Source organism: Periplaneta americana, chromosome 9, assembly GCF_040183065.1.
Source record: "Periplaneta americana isolate PAMFEO1 chromosome 9, P.americana_PAMFEO1_priV1, whole genome shotgun sequence".
Taxonomy (NCBI): domain Eukaryota; kingdom Metazoa; phylum Arthropoda; class Insecta; order Blattodea; family Blattidae; genus Periplaneta; species Periplaneta americana.
In genome coordinates, this window is record NC_091125.1 from 86,602,891 (window position 1) to 86,621,077 (window position 18,187).

Sequence of the window (18,187 nt, forward strand, 5' to 3'; positions counted from 1 at the left end):
TAAGCAACAGTTTGTACTGGTATTAACACTAATACAATCCTATAGAATGCTACATAGTGCCCTGATCGAAATTTCTTACCGAATCCGCCGTGATCTGTCTGCGTTTATAGCACAAAATTGTAGCCTATTCAAGTGTTGGCTGGTTTTCCGGCGAAAAAATGCTAACCTGGTGGAGTATAATAACTAGGGCTCGAAAGCTGAAGACCTATAAATTGCCTAAAAAGATCTTTAAAAATACCTAAAGATATCCTAAAAAGGACCTAAAGATTGAAAAAAGGGACGTAAAAAGTTGATCCAAATTCATTGATAATTTCAGTTTCAATTACATATTTGATGAATATAATGTTTCAAAAATATAAAATTCTGGTGTGTGCAACATACAGTGCGAAGCAAACTATATGAATGAAATGCTTCTTCTTTCAGACATATATTATTTTAGATTAACATAATTTGAAAAAGGAATTCCGAGTTTGTTACAAAAATTACTTGGAGAATTCAGAATGGACGATTTTTGCCATTTAGAATAAATTCAGCAATCCTGTAACAGACATCCTGGAGAAAGAAATTGAAATTAAAATCATATTTGGCTTAATCTCACTAGGGTTACAGAAATTGGACTTCGGAAACTTTACGTCAGTTAGCATTGCTCTATATCACAATAGTCATCTTCAGGTTCTTAGGTGTAAAGGATCGTCGGTTTTCTGACAGCACGTTGCAAAACATCGAGAAACTTCTCAATGGATATCATTGATGCTTACTTAAAGCAAGTGAGATCTGGTAATGGGTTCTTGACTTGTAAAAATGGCAGTAAAAATGTAGTCGAAAGAAGTTAAAGTTGCAAAAAAAGAAAAAGCCACTAGGACCTAAAAAAGGAACAATAAGCCAAAAAAAGACAAAAAAGGATAAATAAAACCCATCACTTTCTAGCCTACAATGATCCACAATAAACATATATTATGTTGGGCCTCATCTTCGTACACATGAAAAAAAGTATTTTTCCTCAACTTCCGAGCCCTAATAATAACTAAACGACAACTTCTTGGATAAATGGCTTGCATGTACTAAAAATATTCAAACAACACAGCTTTATTCCTGCCTTATGATGTTAAATATTTCAATTTGAATATTCCATTTAGTTTTTGGCATGAATGAAAATCTCGCATATTTTTTGTCTGGATATTCCACAGTACTCCGTAGAAACGTTATTTGTTGTGCAAATCTGGCTTTCAGGTATAGCTCCCTGTGAAGCAGATTTGAATAATTTGAAGGGAAAAATTGTTCCGGGGCCGGGTATCGAACACGAGAACTTCGGCTGAGCGCGCTAACACTCTACCGACTGAGCTATCCAGGAACTACACCAGACACCGGCTCAATTTTTTATGTTTGTGATTTCAGCACTGTCTGGCTGCCGACCTAGCGATCCAGATCCCTGGTAACCTGAACCAGGATGGGCTATACCGCCTGGACTACACGCCGCCGCACGGCGTGCCCGCACCAAACACCACGATCGCCTCCAGGGACATCGGTGACGTGATAGAGTTCAGCCAGGGCTTGCCCGGTACCAAGTACGAGTTCTGGCTTTACTACTCCAACAACACTCGCCACGACTGGCTTACGTGGACCGCCTCCATCACAACAGGTCGGTGCAATTCAAATAATAAAATACATCAACACTGTCCTTCCAATGCCTTATCATGACTATCATCGTCATCTTTCTTCCTTTTCACCCTTATGTACAGGTACGGAAATAAAATTTCGAGCTACTCTTGATTAAGCTTACAGCACGAGGTGGGTGCACTTCTATGTTCCCTGTCCGTGTAATACTGGAACCGGACCGTCGCGTCGTCAGGGGATCGACACGCCACGCAGATGACAGAGTAACGATGTGGAGTAACGATCAGCAAGTCTGGCCGCGAAACCAGGTGGCCGGGTTCGAATCACGGTTGGGGCAAGTTACCTGGTTGAGGTTTTTTCCGGGGTTTTCCCTCAACCCAATACGAGCAAATGCTGGGTAACTTTCGGTGCTGGACCCCGGACTCATTTCACCGGTATTATCACCTTCATTTCTTTCAGACGCTAAATAACGTAGATGTTGATACAGCGTCGTAAAATAACCCAATAAAATAAAATAAATTAAATAATTAAGTAGAAATAGATTTTTTCGATTCGCAATAGTTTTCGTCGATTCCAGTCGCAGTAATTTTCGTCAATTTCTTGCAGTCGCAGTAGTTCTTGCCATTCTTTCCAGTCGCAGCAATTTTCGTCGATTTCTTGCAGTCGCAATAGTTTTTGCCATTCTTTCCAGTCGCAGTAATTTTCGTCGATTCTTTCCTGTTGGAGTAGTCGATTCTGTCCAGTTGCACTGGCTTTCGTCGTTGATTCGCATTCGGAGTAGTTTCGTCGATTCTTTTCTGTCAGAATAATTGTCAATTCTTTCCACTCTCTGTAGTTTTCGTCTTTTCTTTCCGTCACGTCGGAGTAGTCGTCCTTGTCGATCTCTTTCAGCCAGAGAAGTCTTAGTTGATTCTCTCCAGTTGGAATAGGCGTCGGTTCTTGTTAGTTGGTTTGTTTGTCGATTCCATGCCTCCGAAATAGTCGTTGATTTCTTTCCGCGGGAATACTTGTCGCTGTTTCTCTCCCGTCGGGATAGTCGCCGCCGTCGTTCCTTTCCCGTCGAAGCCATAGTAGAAATGTTTTTCTGCAGTATCAGTAGTGGTAGTCCTCGCCCATCTACCATCGAAGGAGTAGTAGCAGTCAATGTTGTTCCCCTCCCGTCGAAACAGTATTGGCACTTGTCACCGCCTCCGTTCCTTTTCTGTTGAAAGTCATGATAGACCAGGTACTATAATGTTCACAATCCTCAAGAATGAGTGTGCTGTGCATGGACGATATGGCAACCTAGCGAATGATATTGAATATTTTCCGAATTACCATTGTCTCTATAAGGAAACCAATGTCTCTGTATATAACCTTCATTTGACCAGGTATATGTGCTACAATAAGAGGATAATTGGTAGATTAGTGGTTTATGTAATAACCCGTTTGCAGTGTGCGCAGTATAGCCTACCTCGGGATTTTCCTTTCAGAGAAGAAAACATTTCTGCAATCGGCGTGTGTAAATTATAAGGATATGCTGCAGCGCTTAGATGATGGCTTTCTAGGGGCACCTTGAGCATCGCTTTCGCTGCTGGTCGTGGCATTGCCCTCCGACCTCAGGTTTTGCTGATGTCCACGGAACTTGTTTGTCGACCCTTCGAAGGTCGGATTCTCACATCTGTCACTCCGCGAGAATAATGATTCCCGCGGTTTCCGCAGCTTTCATCCTCAACTTCGTGAGGGTCGTTTGGAGAACGTAAATCCCCGTCTGTTTTGTGGTTGTCCTTCATAACTTTCATATTACTTTATTATGAGGCGTTCGCTTTTAAAGAGAGAAGTGCTGAGTACTGCGAAAGTAACGCTTCTCGTGCTGTCACCGTTCTTTTTACATGTTGTGTCTTTCTGTATCTAACATACTGTAGACAACCAGATAATGATCACAAAAACTGCGATTGAAATTCGATTCTTCACCGATTGTGATAATTTTTTGTAAAAAAAAATAGGTGGGGGGGTAAATGGGTTAGGTTTTACTTGATTATTTTTTTTCCACTGCTTCTTTCATTCCATAATTCCTCCATTATATAGTCCACGCCTGTGGAGTAACGGTTAGCACGTCTAGCCGCGAAACCAGGTGGCCCGGGTTCGATTCCCGGTCGGGGCAAGTTACCTGGTTGAGGTTTTTTCCGGGGTTTTCCCTCAACCCAATATGAGCAAATGCTGGGTAACTTTCGGTGTTGGATCCCGGACTCATTTCACCGGCATTATCACCTTCATCTCATTCAGACGCTAAATAACCTAAGCTGTTGATAAAGCGTCGTAAAATAACCTACTAAAATAAATCCATTATATAGGAATTATAAACGTTTATTATACAAGGTGAACCGTAAGTAATGTCATTAATTTCAGGGGGTTATTCTTTTGAAATATTTCAAACAAAAAAGTTTAATACAACTTAGTACATTTTTGCTTCCTTTTAGAGATAAAAATTATTTTGTATGAAACATTTCATAGCGTGTTTTGGGAGAGCCATTGATTTAATTCCCAATATGCTCAGTAAATTTAACTTTCTGCATCGATTCTTAAAAAAAAATAGGAATAACTGAGGCATAGAAATTACAACCAACTCCAACTTCCAATTTATAAGGCTCTGTGAGCTCAACCTGTGGAAGTCACTGGTGATATGGATGGTGACATGCTAACCATTGATTTTTAGGTGAACTAACAAAATATAGGATTATAATTACGGAAAAAAAAAAGATCTTTTTGACTGAGTGTTTAGTTGAAACATTTCTGTGCTGTTGGCAATAATGGATATTTTGTACGAAATTATCTGAAAGCTGCTGATCTAATACTTTATTGCGAAAATTATCAGGTTAGTCTGAAAATACTGCCAGTGCTGTCACCCGTATAATGAGTTTGACTTCTTGAAGGCTGGGTTATGAATATGAAGATGTACCGTCCACTACGTGTATATTGCATAAGATGGATTTATGTCGAGCTGGTCACCACTTGTTTTGGAATCCTGCTGTTTACACACGCATTTCCGGCGTGGCTGTGAATGACAGACGAGTTCCTCGGAACGGAAGCGCTAGTGAGGACATCCGCCGGCCACCTTGAATCACATCCCAGAAGGCCTTGGATCCGCCAGCAGTTTGTATCGGTGCAAGTGACTGTCAGACCAAACATAGGCCTATACCCTATCGTATTACATTGTATAGTACATAGTATATGAAGTCGCAATATGTTACATCGTGTGTATTATCTTTATGTCAGGCTAAACATAACCTATGTATCGTACCGTATTACGCTGTGTAATTTATTATATCGCATTATATTACATCGCGTATAGACTTATATGTTTTGTACGTATGTTGTGTTTTATATCATGTGCAGTCCATTTCAGGAACGGAAACGGGACCTAAAATAGTTTTAAAAGTTCAGATAAACTTATGCCCGAAAACGCGTCGATTAAAAATTGAGATTGCTTTTGTATTCCAGCAACAATATCTTACTGTTAAAAGATGTACTCTACTCAGAATGACCGCCTTACATCTCGATGCTTCTGTGCAACCCCCATTTTACACTTCACCCGCTAAAAAATTCAAAGCTGGCAATCTTGTTTGACACGTCAAATGATGGATGATTTCAACATTCTTAATTGGTGTTAATGAATTATTGAGTTTAAGATACATCGATGTAAAAATAAAATGCAATTAATTCCGGGGAGCGTACTGTACAGACATCGGGTCCTCCATGATCAATCCATTTTTAATCGGCATCCGACCTGTTCAAGGAATCTGACTACAATGATGCGTAGCACCATTGTGAATAAGCCACATGCGACGAATTACACTACATATTGTTTCATTCAGAATTTCATTAAAATCTTCACTTAAAGTAACATTTTTAGTGGGATTTTCTTATTAATCCTACAGCCAGAACAACAGATTCGATTAAATTGTCATTTAAAATTGCTCAGACATTAATACTGAATTTACTTGATTTTAATTTGTGAGACCATTTTAAATCCATGGCTTACTCGGCACTAGTTAAGGGCGTTCAAATATCAGGACGTGGTGAACAAGGCTGCCAACGAATTAGACGTACAGCTGAACATTCTGAATGCGTAATGAGGTTCATAATGAGGCATTGCAATACTTGTATCGAGACGCAAGAAGTTCATTTTATACACTTCCTTTAAAGGTAAGTGTATTATGCTGAACACAATAATAATATTGTAACTTGGAATCAAAGCTATTTTGGGCATAGTCTAATATACATACACCGTACACACACGTATATATTAAGTAATGGCTGGTACTTACTGTTCGTCATTCACTCATATGAAGCCAGTTGTGTGGACCAATTTACCGACGGAGTCGTTGCCCAGGGTTCGACGTAGGAGCTCCCGCAATAACATGGGATGATGATGGAGATATGTTCGGATAACACAGGAGAACGGGAGCTCCCGGAAAAAATCTCAGTGCTGCCTGGACCACGGGCTTGCTCAACATAAGTCGTAAATCGGGGATACGTCGTCGTCGTAGTGTTTTCAGAGTTAAAGGTAACGAAGAGTATGAATAAATTATTTAATTGTTTACATTAATTACTGAAAAACTTCACTTTTGCTGTAGATTTCGCAATAATTGAATATAATGACATTAATTTGATCAATAACATGAAACTAACACGCTCTTCCAGGTATGCTATGAATTTCAAACATAGAAAAAAATCTGTTGGCTAAAGTAGCACTTCAAGCAAAAAGAGACAGAGAGAAAGAACCAAAGAGATGAGAGAATAAATAAAAACTTGCACACTTATTGGCCATGTGGGGTCTTTCGAGACCCCATGATCCATTTGCCAATACACGTAACAATTTTAACGTGCTCAGCGGAGGGTTAAAGGACTGTTCAGCGGAAAGTGTATGTCTGTCTTGTGCATAGGAAAGTTGTTGCGGCATCAATCGGAGGTCTCCGATAGAAAGCGCGCAAACAACTGCTCCGGAGACTAGGCCTATCTAATCATGAGCAGCACTACACTCGATGGAAGCTATAAATTTCTGTACAGAACGTCTCGCCAACCTGCAGGCCCTGACAGATGAAGCAGTAAACATGAGATACATGCATATTAAATATTAGGGAAGACACATTAATCTAATCGACTACGCTGCATCTGAGACGGGATAGCGGACGGCTATATGACAGGTTTCCTAGGAGTACTTTGGTTTCACCAGACATTTTATTTCGCCATTCTCCATTTATTGCCATAACACTACCTCATCGTTTTCGGATAGCATCTACCGTTTGAAATGGATGTAGCTTGAGGATCGAGGCTCATGTTTAGAGAGAGTGTTTGTGCACCCAAGAAAAGTGGTGGACAGCAGTTTTCACGAGGAGTCAGGGCGCACGCGCATTCCGAGTCGCCAACTTCAATAATTAGGCCCTCGTTGCGTGCGTGAGTCTCGTGATGAACTGAATAGTCCGGGAAATGGAGCTTCCGTCTGACGTCACAGTTGATACTTTAATTTACGGCGAAAGCAACCGTAATGGAAGTTAAAAGTGGGCGAGACCCCAAAGATATGTGCGGTAAGTAGGCCTACTACGGATATAGGCATCGTTTCATTGAGAATAAGTAGGCCTATCATATTTAAGTAAAAGTATTTTTTTTAATTGTATATTTATTTCAGATTCACTGAATTTTGTATACCGTTGTCTTATATCGAAGAAGCTTCCAAGTCCCTTGTAATTTCTGTTTCGGAAAATTATTGGGCTTTATGCAGTTGCTGGCTTCATTTCGATACTGACAGACGGAAAAACACCTAATTTTCGAATATTTCTTTTGTCTTAGTTTTACAGGGAATTGCATATATTTTTAGTTGATTATTTAATGACGCTGTATCAACTAAATTATTTAGAGTCGATGGGATTAGTGATAGCGAGATGAGGCCGAGGATTCGCCATAGATTACCTGACATTCGCCTTACGGTTGGAGAAAATTTAGGAAAAAACCCAACCAGGTAATCGGCCCAAGCGCGAATCGAATCTGTGCCCCCTGGATCGGGAGGCAAGCGCCTCAACCGATTGAGCTACGCCGGTGTCTCAGAATTATATTGACACTGTAGTTGACTATACATTTTGGGAGTCCACACCTGTGGAGTATCGGTTAGCGCGTCTGGTCGCGAAACCAGGTGGCCCGGTTTCGATTCCCGGTCGGAGACGTTACCTGGTTGAGGTTTTTTCCTGGGTTTTCCCTCAACCCAATATGAGCAAATGCTGGGTAACTTTCGGTGCTGGACCCGACTCATTTCACCGGCATTATCACGTTCATCTCATTCTGACGCTAAATAACCTAAGATGTTGATAAAGCGTCTTAAAATAACCTACTAAAATAAATAAATAAATATATATATATATATACATATACATTTTGGGTTAAAGAATGAGTGATCTACGGAGCCTCCGTGCCTTACAAAAGGACATTAAATTTGACGCGTCTCCTGTGAGTTATGCAACACTTCCTGCACTTCGTCTCCCATTTGTCAATTTATTGTCTTTCAGCTCGTATGGAGGAGTGCTTTGTACCGATAGTCTTTTGTGAAGTAAAAATGTGTATCCAAGTGATCTGGCTTTATAATAATATTTTAATATTGTAGCATATACTGAGGTGGGTAAAAGTAGGTATTCATTTATTCATACAGTAGTTATCTCTCCAAGGCCGAACCCAGCATTCTCCAATCATTACTATGCTTTCTGCTTTCCTCTTAATCTCCGTATATGATCCATGTATCTTAATGTCGTCTATCATCTGATAGCTTGTTCTATGCCGAACTCTTCCCCCGTTCAACGTTAGAAAAATATTTTCTTTTCCACAGGAACGGTTGCGCCCCACAATCGCCCTCCAATAGACGCTATTGCTTACAAGACAGCTGTTGTGAAAATGATACCGTGGGCGATTTAATCCGTTTATAATTGTGGAATAACCGAATGACTTTAATTTTGAACTGGCCGCAATCTCTTTGGGATAGATAATTGTTTCAAAATGAGAAAACAAGACGCGAAGTGCATACGAATCAGGAAAGTGACACAAACAAGACGCAGAAACGGCCGTTCTAATAAATTTGACTTACGTAAAGCTTCCCAATAAGGAAAGTTGAGAAGGAAAGTGCCGCTACAATAAAACGAACTAAGGAGTCATTGAACAGGTGACATAAGAATGTAGCACTGTGTAAGCGGTTCTCTGTCCACTCCTTGTGCTCTTCTTTCGTTTTCAGTGGACTGTGATAGCTACGAGCGTATCTGATACGCTGGGAAGACCCGCTTCAATAGCTTCTCCTACTTTTATTTTTTTAACCACATTAAGTCTTGAGGAAGCATTTTGATGTCGGAGAGACAGGTTCAGATTAGAGTTTCTCAAGTGTTCTCATCCGCTGGACACCTCTCACCACAAGTGACTTGTTCTGGATTTCAGCATTCATATTATTAGTAGCAGTAATGATGATGATGATGATGATGATTATGATGATGATAGTTGCAAGTAGCGATATTTCCTGATCATATGGTTAACATGGAATCACCCGTTTGAGATAGATATTGTGCCTTACCACTCGTTCATGTGGGACTAGTTTTTGGGTCGGAATAGCCACTTTCTTTGTAGGTATCGTGACGTAGCTAGAGTCTGTTTAATTTTCTTAAGGGAGCAAATAGCCATAGTAGCTGACGCTCCCTTTTTAAAACCCATTAACTGACTTTTCTCCTGTGCAGTTCAGTGACTTCTTTGATCACCCGTTTAACAGATTTACAATTTTTACACAAACAACCCTAACCATCGCCATTCACATGCTGCACAGTTGCCACATTCCTAGCGATCCTCGACCCATCAATGACTGCTACTTTAGTTTATTTATAGATGTGACAACTCTCCCTCCTCTTGGAGGTGAAGGGAAGGAAGTCAAGTTTTCTGAACGAGGGTTGTGATTAGTTATTAACAGGCGAAGACAAGATTCTGTCGCAGTAAAAGAAGACGTTTATTAGGACAACAAATTAGCAAGGAATCTTTTTTGTGAAATACACTTGAAATTAAACGAACTATATGTGAGCCATGTAGGCTCAAAGTAAGTTGAAGTCCCATGCAATGCCCTTTCACCCCTCTGAAGCGCACTACGCCTCCCCAGGTTGATGCCATCAGTACGCTTGTTACAATACTTATATCACGCTGTACTATTTTGTGCAGCTACAATTGAAATGATGACGATGAATATTGAAGTGGAGTGTGGCGGTGGAATTGTGGAATGGTGGAGGTAACGGAAGAACCCAGAGATAAATCCTTAAGAACCTTGGCTTTAGGATTGCCAGGTCTTCCGTATTTTACTCACATTTTCTCCAGCCTCCCAGCTCACGTATTTGATAATGCTTTCTCTCATATTTCATATTTATATTTGTATTTAATTAATTAATTTATGTACTTCCTTACGATACTTATTTACCTCTTTACATTTTTACTTATTTATTTATTTATTTAAATGGTAAATATGAATAGCGCTGTGATGTTATGAAGGATGTTCTAATTAAATATTTAAGTACAGCGGTCATCAGCACAGTGCACTCTCGGGCTAGCGTCCCTTACCCTCGGATAAGAGAGGCACTAGCGTGCATCCGTGGCTGCTGGCGGGTATGCTTTCTCTCTTTTTCCCTTCTGCACGGCGATGCATATTGTGATACACTCCTTACTCGTTATCCGCTTCAGCGAGTTCTGACGACCACTGATCTACAGTGACAAATTCTAATTAATTTTCAACATGTTTTGTAAAGGGATTTTCAATGTGTAAAAGTTTCTGAATGAATAGAAAGCAAGTGGTAAGTATTATTAGTGTTGTGAGATTTATTTTGAAATACTTTTGTGTATAGTTATACAGAGTGTTCCAGAAGTGATGGTCAAAAGTTTGGGAATGAGAAGTAAAAACGAAGAGAAGCAAAGAAGTTCCAGTTAACACGGGTCCTCAATTTAACCGTTTACGAGATAATGGCATTTTGTGCTGGTTGGGGCTCCCTGAATACTAAGCACTAATTCCAACAAAAGCAGCGACATTTGTATTTAATTTATGATTCACGAGACTAAAATTCATAATTTTGTCTTCAACATCACAGAAATGTTATTGAATATATACAAAAGAAATATTTTTGTTTGAACAACAGTAGAGTTTGTGATAAACAAGGTACAGTACAGAATGAACATGTTAACTGAAGAATTTTACAGCAGGTGTTCAAAATGCTGACCATGCACTTGAATGCATCCTGTGTAGTCTTATCCGCAAAGACTTGCGAATGCGCTCGAACAATCCTGAGTCATTCTTCATTTGCTGGAAAGCATCTACAATCCGATGCTGCAATTCTTCAGGTGTGTTGATGCCTGTTGTGTAAACCAGACATTTTTCATAACCCCATACACAACAATCCAAAGGATTTCATCCCGGCGATCTAGGTACAGGTCCTCTTCTACCATCCACCGTTCACCATATCGTATGTTAGATATCGTCTCACACTTAGAAGGAAATAGGATGAAGAGAATGCGGTATACGTACGAAGCGCTCGGTTCGCTGGCGGCTCCAATAGCAAAAAAATGGCATTATCTCGTAAATGGTTAATTTGCGGGCCCATGTTTACTGGAACTTTTTGTTTGTCTTCGTTTTTACTTCTCATTCCTAAATTTTTACCATCACTTTTGAAACACTCTGTATAGGCCTATAATATAATATCCTCCGAACGGTAAAACATGTCGATAACGCCGTGATGGGACGATTTTGACAGTAATTTTCAAAATCACTCTTATTTTCAATTTGAAAACCTGGCACCCCTACTTGGTTTTGTCCATCACAAATAGGCTATTACTCCGTTATCACCGGATTTCAACTCTGATCCGCAGTCAGCGTCTGCAATTTAAGTGGAAATTATATCTACTGCAGTGTGATCAAACAAAGCCTATAATTTAAGCCACATTAAAGTTGCTGAAATTCTTCTTTTAGTTCGTAACATGCAGCTTGTTAGTACTGCTCGGCAAGGTGAAGTAGTTCACTTCTTACTTGTTGATAGGTCCGTATCAACTATCAGATAAACCTGTTGCTTCCTATAATGAAACGTCTTCCTATAATGAAACTAGATACAAAGTGTGTTGGCAGGATGATATCCCTCTTCAGCTCAATTAAGAGTAGGCCTACAGTTGTTAAAAGTTTCAGATTCCAGAAAGTCGTTTAAAAGGTTTTGCGTGTATGACTTCAGTCTTTCATTCTTCCTTTCCCTCGGAGTTAAATAAACATTTGAAAGTGGACTTTTTGAGCTGTCCTTTCTTCACGCGAATTTCGCTGTTTTCTCTTGTTAAGCGTGAGATTCTATTGTTCTTATTCTGTCACACAATCCACAAAATGCAAGTCCCATTAAAACGACAAAAGGAATGTAACATTGACTTATTTAATTATAAATTACGCAGTGATATTTTTATTTCACTATTTAGGTTGAATTAGAAGATAACCTATTAACATAGCAGTAGTATTTGTAGCATAACTTGTATTACCGTAGCTAATTCGTTTCCGAAAATTGCGTTGGTTATCGAAACTCCAAACATTTAATCCCCTTCTACAGCAACATTTTGTTTCGAAAACTCATTCCAGTTACAAAAGTACTTTCTATAGTTTATGTCTTTGAACAAAATCTATGGTGAAAAAGTACCATCTCTCGTCACGGTCTCATTAAATAACAAAACATGCTGCACTTAATCCAGTAGATTTCTTATAGCACTTTTACATAGAACTGCCTTGTCAGACTGACTGTAGTGCAAGTCTAGGAAGTTGCAAGCACTGTAATATTACCGCGAGTACCTGGCCTGACGTGGAGAGGAATCGTCTAGCTCGAAGGGAAGGATTGTCCCTACCACTATAAATAACTGCATAGGCCTAATAGTTGGACTAAAGGAAATAATATTTGTGTAACCATGTAAGTTGTAATACAGTCTTCTGTGAAAGAAAACATAATACATACATTGTACTAACAACATACGAGTAAACAGATTTTAATCTTTGTGCAGTAGTTAGAAATAAATCATATTATCTTTTTTTCTGAACAATAAAACGTTATAACGAAATTGATACCAGAGATGCAATTGGACTGCTAAGAACAATCGGATAAGGGCACAAATAGCTATAGTTGCTGACGCGCCCTTCTAAACCCCATTATCATAATCAACAATCGACGAAAGATACCTCCACAAGAATATATATATATATATATATATATATATATATATATATATATATATATATATATATATATAGTATTTGTGAACCTAGAGAAGGCATTTGACAGAGTGGATTGGAATAAACTGATGGAGATCCTGAAGAACATTGGTGTGGATTGGAAAGAGAGAAGGCTGTTCTGTAGGCCTAACCTTCATATGAAACAATGAGTCAAAGTGAGGATAGGAGAAGAAATATCAGAAGGAAATAAAATAGGGAGAGGAGTACGACAAGGATGCCTTTTATCACCTACCCTGTTCAACATCTACTTGGAGGATTTAGTGAAGGACTTTTCAGAACATCGGAGTGGTGATAATAGGAGGAAGAAGAATAAAGTAGCTACATAAGATTTGCTGATGATATGGCGTTGTTAGCAGAAAAGGAGATGATACTAAGGGATATGCTACTGGAACTAAATGACAGCTGTAAGCAGTATGGGATGAATATAAATTCAAACGAGACGAAGAACATGGTTATCGGAAGAAAAATGAAGAAGGTAAACATGCGAATTCTAAATGAAGCAGTAGAGAAAATGGACAGCTTCAAATATTTGGGTTGTAGGTATTATAAACAGTAACATGAGCTGCTGCCAGGAAGTAAAAAGGATAGCAATGGTAAATAATGCTTTTAATAGAAAAAAGGAGCATCTTCTGCGGATGATATACCAACTCCACATTATCTTTAAGTGTGAATTCGAGAATAAGAATTATAGTAGAAAAAGCCATATTGGACAAAGTTGAAACTTAGAATGAATATAAAATAAAGGGCACAGGAAAATTTGTGAAAAATGGCAAACATGAAATGTATTGCCATAAGAACAGATAGGCCTACTGATACTGTCCGTTATTTCTTCTGAGGCTCTAGAGCAGTGTTTCCCAACCTTTTTAAGTTCGCGGCACCCTTGGGAATAACATTAAAAACTGGGGGCACCCTTTCTTGCATTTAAAAAAATTGAAGTTTAATATATTAATTTATTGAAAGATGAAATAATAAGTAACATACATCATAACAAAATACAGTAAACTTTACTACAAACATTGGTAAAAATACATCAAGAGAGTTTTTTTCGATTAATCATTAATGTGAAACTTGTGATTGATGCTTAGAGCACAGATACGTGATATCGGGCCTCACTTGACAATGCAACACGCAAATCATCCTCTATTTCTTGCTTTGCATTTTGTCACCATAGCAGAGAAGGCTTGCTCGCATAGATAGGACGTTGAAAAGGGCAAAAGTGCCTTAATTGCTTTCTTCATTAGGTTAGGATACTCCTCTCTCAGTCGAAGCCAAAAAGCAGCAACCGACGCCTCACTCTTGGTGAACTTATCTTTGAGTGTGGAATCAGTGCAAAGATCAATAAATTCATCTTCGTTCGCAAGCACTGAAATCTATTTTCTCCGCTTTATCTACGAAATCAAATGGTAAGACAACCCAGTCGAGATTCATAGTGGAAATAGATGGAAAATACATATTGCAATCTTGATAAGTTATCACAAATGCGGTCTTTCAGCTTACCCAGATCTTTATCTCCTGCCAGATTAAGAAGAGATGGAAAGTTCGACACATCTCCTTTGTGAACTGTAGATCTCCAAGAACTAAGTTTTCTTTTAAAACCTTTCATTTTATTGGTTGAGGAAATTGTTGTTTCCTGTCGACCCCGCATTGAAACATTCATTTTATGAAAAATATCTGCCAGATACGACAGTTTCAAACATCAAGAATCACTTAGTAACAGCCCATGAAATGTGTCTTGATTTTCATCGTTTAAAAAAGTTTTCACCTGTTCTTTGAGAAACGGTTCAATACACGACCCCGCGATAATCACCTTACTTCTGTGTGAAGTAACAAAGAGGTATGAGCTGCATCAGTTGCGCGACATAACTGTTCTAAAATCCTGCACTTTAAAGGTCGAGACTTCATGTAGTTCACCATTTTCACAACTTGGTTAAACACTGGAGCAAAATCTTCATTACACTCTTTCATGACTAATGCCTCTCTGTGCAAAAAACAGTGAGTTATAATTATGGATGGATTTTCATTGAGAGCTCTGGCAGTAAAACTTTAAAATTTCCCAGACATATATGGTGTACCATCCGTACATATATCACAACAGTCTTTCCGTGAAAGATCATGGTCATTAACAAAGGAATTAATAGAAACGAAAATATCGTGGCCTGTGGTTGTAATTTCCAGAGGTCTACAGAACAGAAACTGCTCTCTAATATCTTCATCATCAATATATCTAATGAAAGCAAGGAGTTGCAGTTTGTCACCAATATCGATACTCTCATATACTTACAAAGCAAATATTCTATCAGTGTTTATTTTCTCCAAGACTTGTTCGTTGATATTGCATGACACTTCAGATATCCTGCGACTGATTGTATTGTTGGAGAGAGGAATTTTCGAAACTTGATCAGCTGCTCCTTCGTCAAGAATTGTTGAAACTATAACTTTACATGCCTGTGATTTCCTCTCCAAGAGTATGAGATTTCTTTTTTTTTTTAGCTATTAGTTCTGCTACAAGTATAATTGAATCATCGAAAAGAATCGATCTGTAGTGCATGAGACTAATTAATTTGACTTATTTTATTTCAAGACCTTACAAGACTTTAGGCTTAAGTAGAGAGTACTTTTATTTTTGGTTTATTTCAATATCTCGCGGCACCCCTTAGTCGATCACGCGGCACCCTAGGGTGCCGGGGCACGCCGGTTGGGAACCACTGCTCTAGAGGTTGGAGAAAATTAATGTGGAAAAGGGAGTGCTTTCAGGTAACTTGCCATGTTATCTTTCTCCCCCATGCCAGTGTTACAATAGGAGTAGCGTTATAAATACCTGTTCAGAATGTGCGGGTGAGTAAGTTCTAACGGTTCTTTGCTGATAATTTCAGTGCACTGAAATGACGCAAGTCTGCGTTCACCGTGCCCCAGGTAGTATATTGGTAAACACTTGAACAGAGAAAAGTGGAACGTGAATCGTCTGAAGGGATGAAGGGTGGACTTGGTATAGAATGACCTTGTCGTGCCTTTGTATTCTCTTCAGGTATAAATGTGACTCATAAAATCTTGGTTAGTTCTTGGTCATGGAATCGAAGATGTGGCTTTACTTCAATTTATGAACAAAAAAATGACAGCATATCTATCGTGTTGTAGGCTACCTATTATATGATTTTTGTAGACTGGAAACATTATGTGTATGTGTACTTACTGTAGCCTATATGTTTGTATGTATTCGTTTTCTCTGTGTTTTGTATCGTCTTTGTGTGTGTAAGTGTGTGTGTGTGCGTGCGTGTATATTTGTATATTATCTGCATACGAGTAGATGTATTACCTGTATATAGGGTTGTCAACTCTCCGCTATTTCCCGGGATCTCCCGTATTTGTACCTACGTATTTGTGCCTAATTTTTAACAGTCTCCCGGCTCCCGTATTATTTTTCTCTTCGAGCATTTTTCTCCCTTATTTCTGCATAATGTAAACATTTTTATTCTAAAAATTTGATTTTGCCATGAATGATGATTGTTTATATGATGAATTTTGTTTTTAAGACATGCATTAAAATCTGCAGTCTTTATAGAAAGTAATGCTTGCCAGAAATGGATTTTAGTGCTCACCCGTCTAAAATGAAACCGTGTTAATGTTAAAATTTTGAAAAAAAAAAAAAAAAAAAAAAAAAAAAACTGGCTAGTTTTGTTCTAAGCATACTAAGTAATGCTCATAATGCTCATACAAATAGGGTGTTTCATCTTATGAACAATAATTGGACAGATGTTCGAAACATGGGCACGACACATTTAATCAAATCAAAGCTGAAAACTGCAGTCGACTTCAACTATTACGCGAGACAAAATCTGTCTCAAAATACTCTTAATTTAAGCCTAGCTGCCGAAGTGTAGAATAAAGTTGTTATTTAGTAACTGGACGGAATAATTTGTATATTTTAAGTTATATGTGAAATTTTGACGGTTCCTTAGTCTCCCGTATTTTCTTAAAAAAAAAAAGTTGGCAGCCCTACCTGTATATTGTCTCCATGCGATTAGATGTAGCTTTTGTCTGTATATTATCTGTATGTTTATTTTATTTATCTATTTATTTATTTAATCTGGTAGAGATAAGACCAACAGGCCTTCTCTTACCCCCTACCATGGGGTTACAACTACAATATTAAGAATACAATTTTAATATTATAATTACAATTAATATTAAATTTACAAATACAATAAAAATCAAAGTACTAAAAGATTAATTAATTAATAAAGGCTAGACATTTTATGTGTGCGCGTGTGTGTTTTGTGTGAATATTGTCTGTATGTATTGGCCTTCTGTGTTTATGTCTGAATATGTGCGAGTGTATGTATGTTTTGTCTAAATACTGTCTGTATGCGTAACCCTGTGTGTGCGCGTGCGTGCGTGTGTGATCTGTGTATTGTCTGCACGCGTGTATATGTCGTGTTTATGCATGTATGCATTTCCTGTATACATGTCACCTTATGCATATGTACATTCACAGGAAGAAAAAATGGCCGGCTTAGAGAAGTGTTCCTGGCGGCCATGCAGTAACTTACAGCTGTACCGAAATTTTGCATCATACTATCTCTCTGATTCCGCTTACTTTTTTCCTTTCACACCTTTAGAACAAACCTAATCCTATTCTACCGTTATCTGTTTTTAATTTAGATAATTATATAATACATGAAACTCGAAAATACGCGAATTTAACAACGAATAATTTTCACTGCACACACAATATGTATAATATAGTGCGATCGCGTCACGCTTGATCCGAAGAATGCGGACGGGAGCATGCCTGTAGAATGCGAGGTAACACGCGGCATTTTAGATCCGTAATCTCAGGCGTATTGCACTCATTTAACTTCCATTAATTAATGGCATGCACACAGTCATCATTTTATTTCACTAACCTGTGTTACAGTAGTTGCTGAAACTGGTGTCCATTAGCATTCAGACATACCCGACATCTTTTGATGAAATTTGAATTCACACGCAAAGGTTCTTCTTTCGTTATCCTTCTAATTTATGTTCTTATATTGTCTTTCAGTTCATTGATGGTGTGTGGGTTATTTCTATAAACTCAATTTTTTAGGATTCCCCACAAATAATAATCGCCCGCTGTAATATCTAGGGAACGTGTGGGCCATAACCCTGTAGAAATAATTGTCATCAAAAACCTTCTTTATAGCCTCCAAACAAGCATCTGCAGCATGGACTGTGGCAGAATCTTGTTAAAAATATGCATGTTGTCTCTTATTATCAGATAATTGTTCAAAAACTGTGCGAATATTTGCG

At 38.5% G+C, this 18,187-nt stretch overlaps 1 protein-coding gene across 2 annotated transcripts in view; it reads left to right on the forward strand.

The window, feature by feature from the left end:
* The window catches only part of Ptp10D (Protein tyrosine phosphatase 10D), a 268,680-nt gene that overhangs the window by 171,419 nt on the left and 79,074 nt on the right, over positions 1-18,187 (forward strand). For both annotated transcript variants that reach the window (XM_069835210.1, XM_069835211.1), the window contains exon 2: positions 1,396-1,639. In XM_069835210.1, the coding sequence (XP_069691311.1) occupies positions 1,396-1,639 (244 nt within the window). The remainder of the gene's footprint in view (positions 1-1,395; positions 1,640-18,187) is intronic.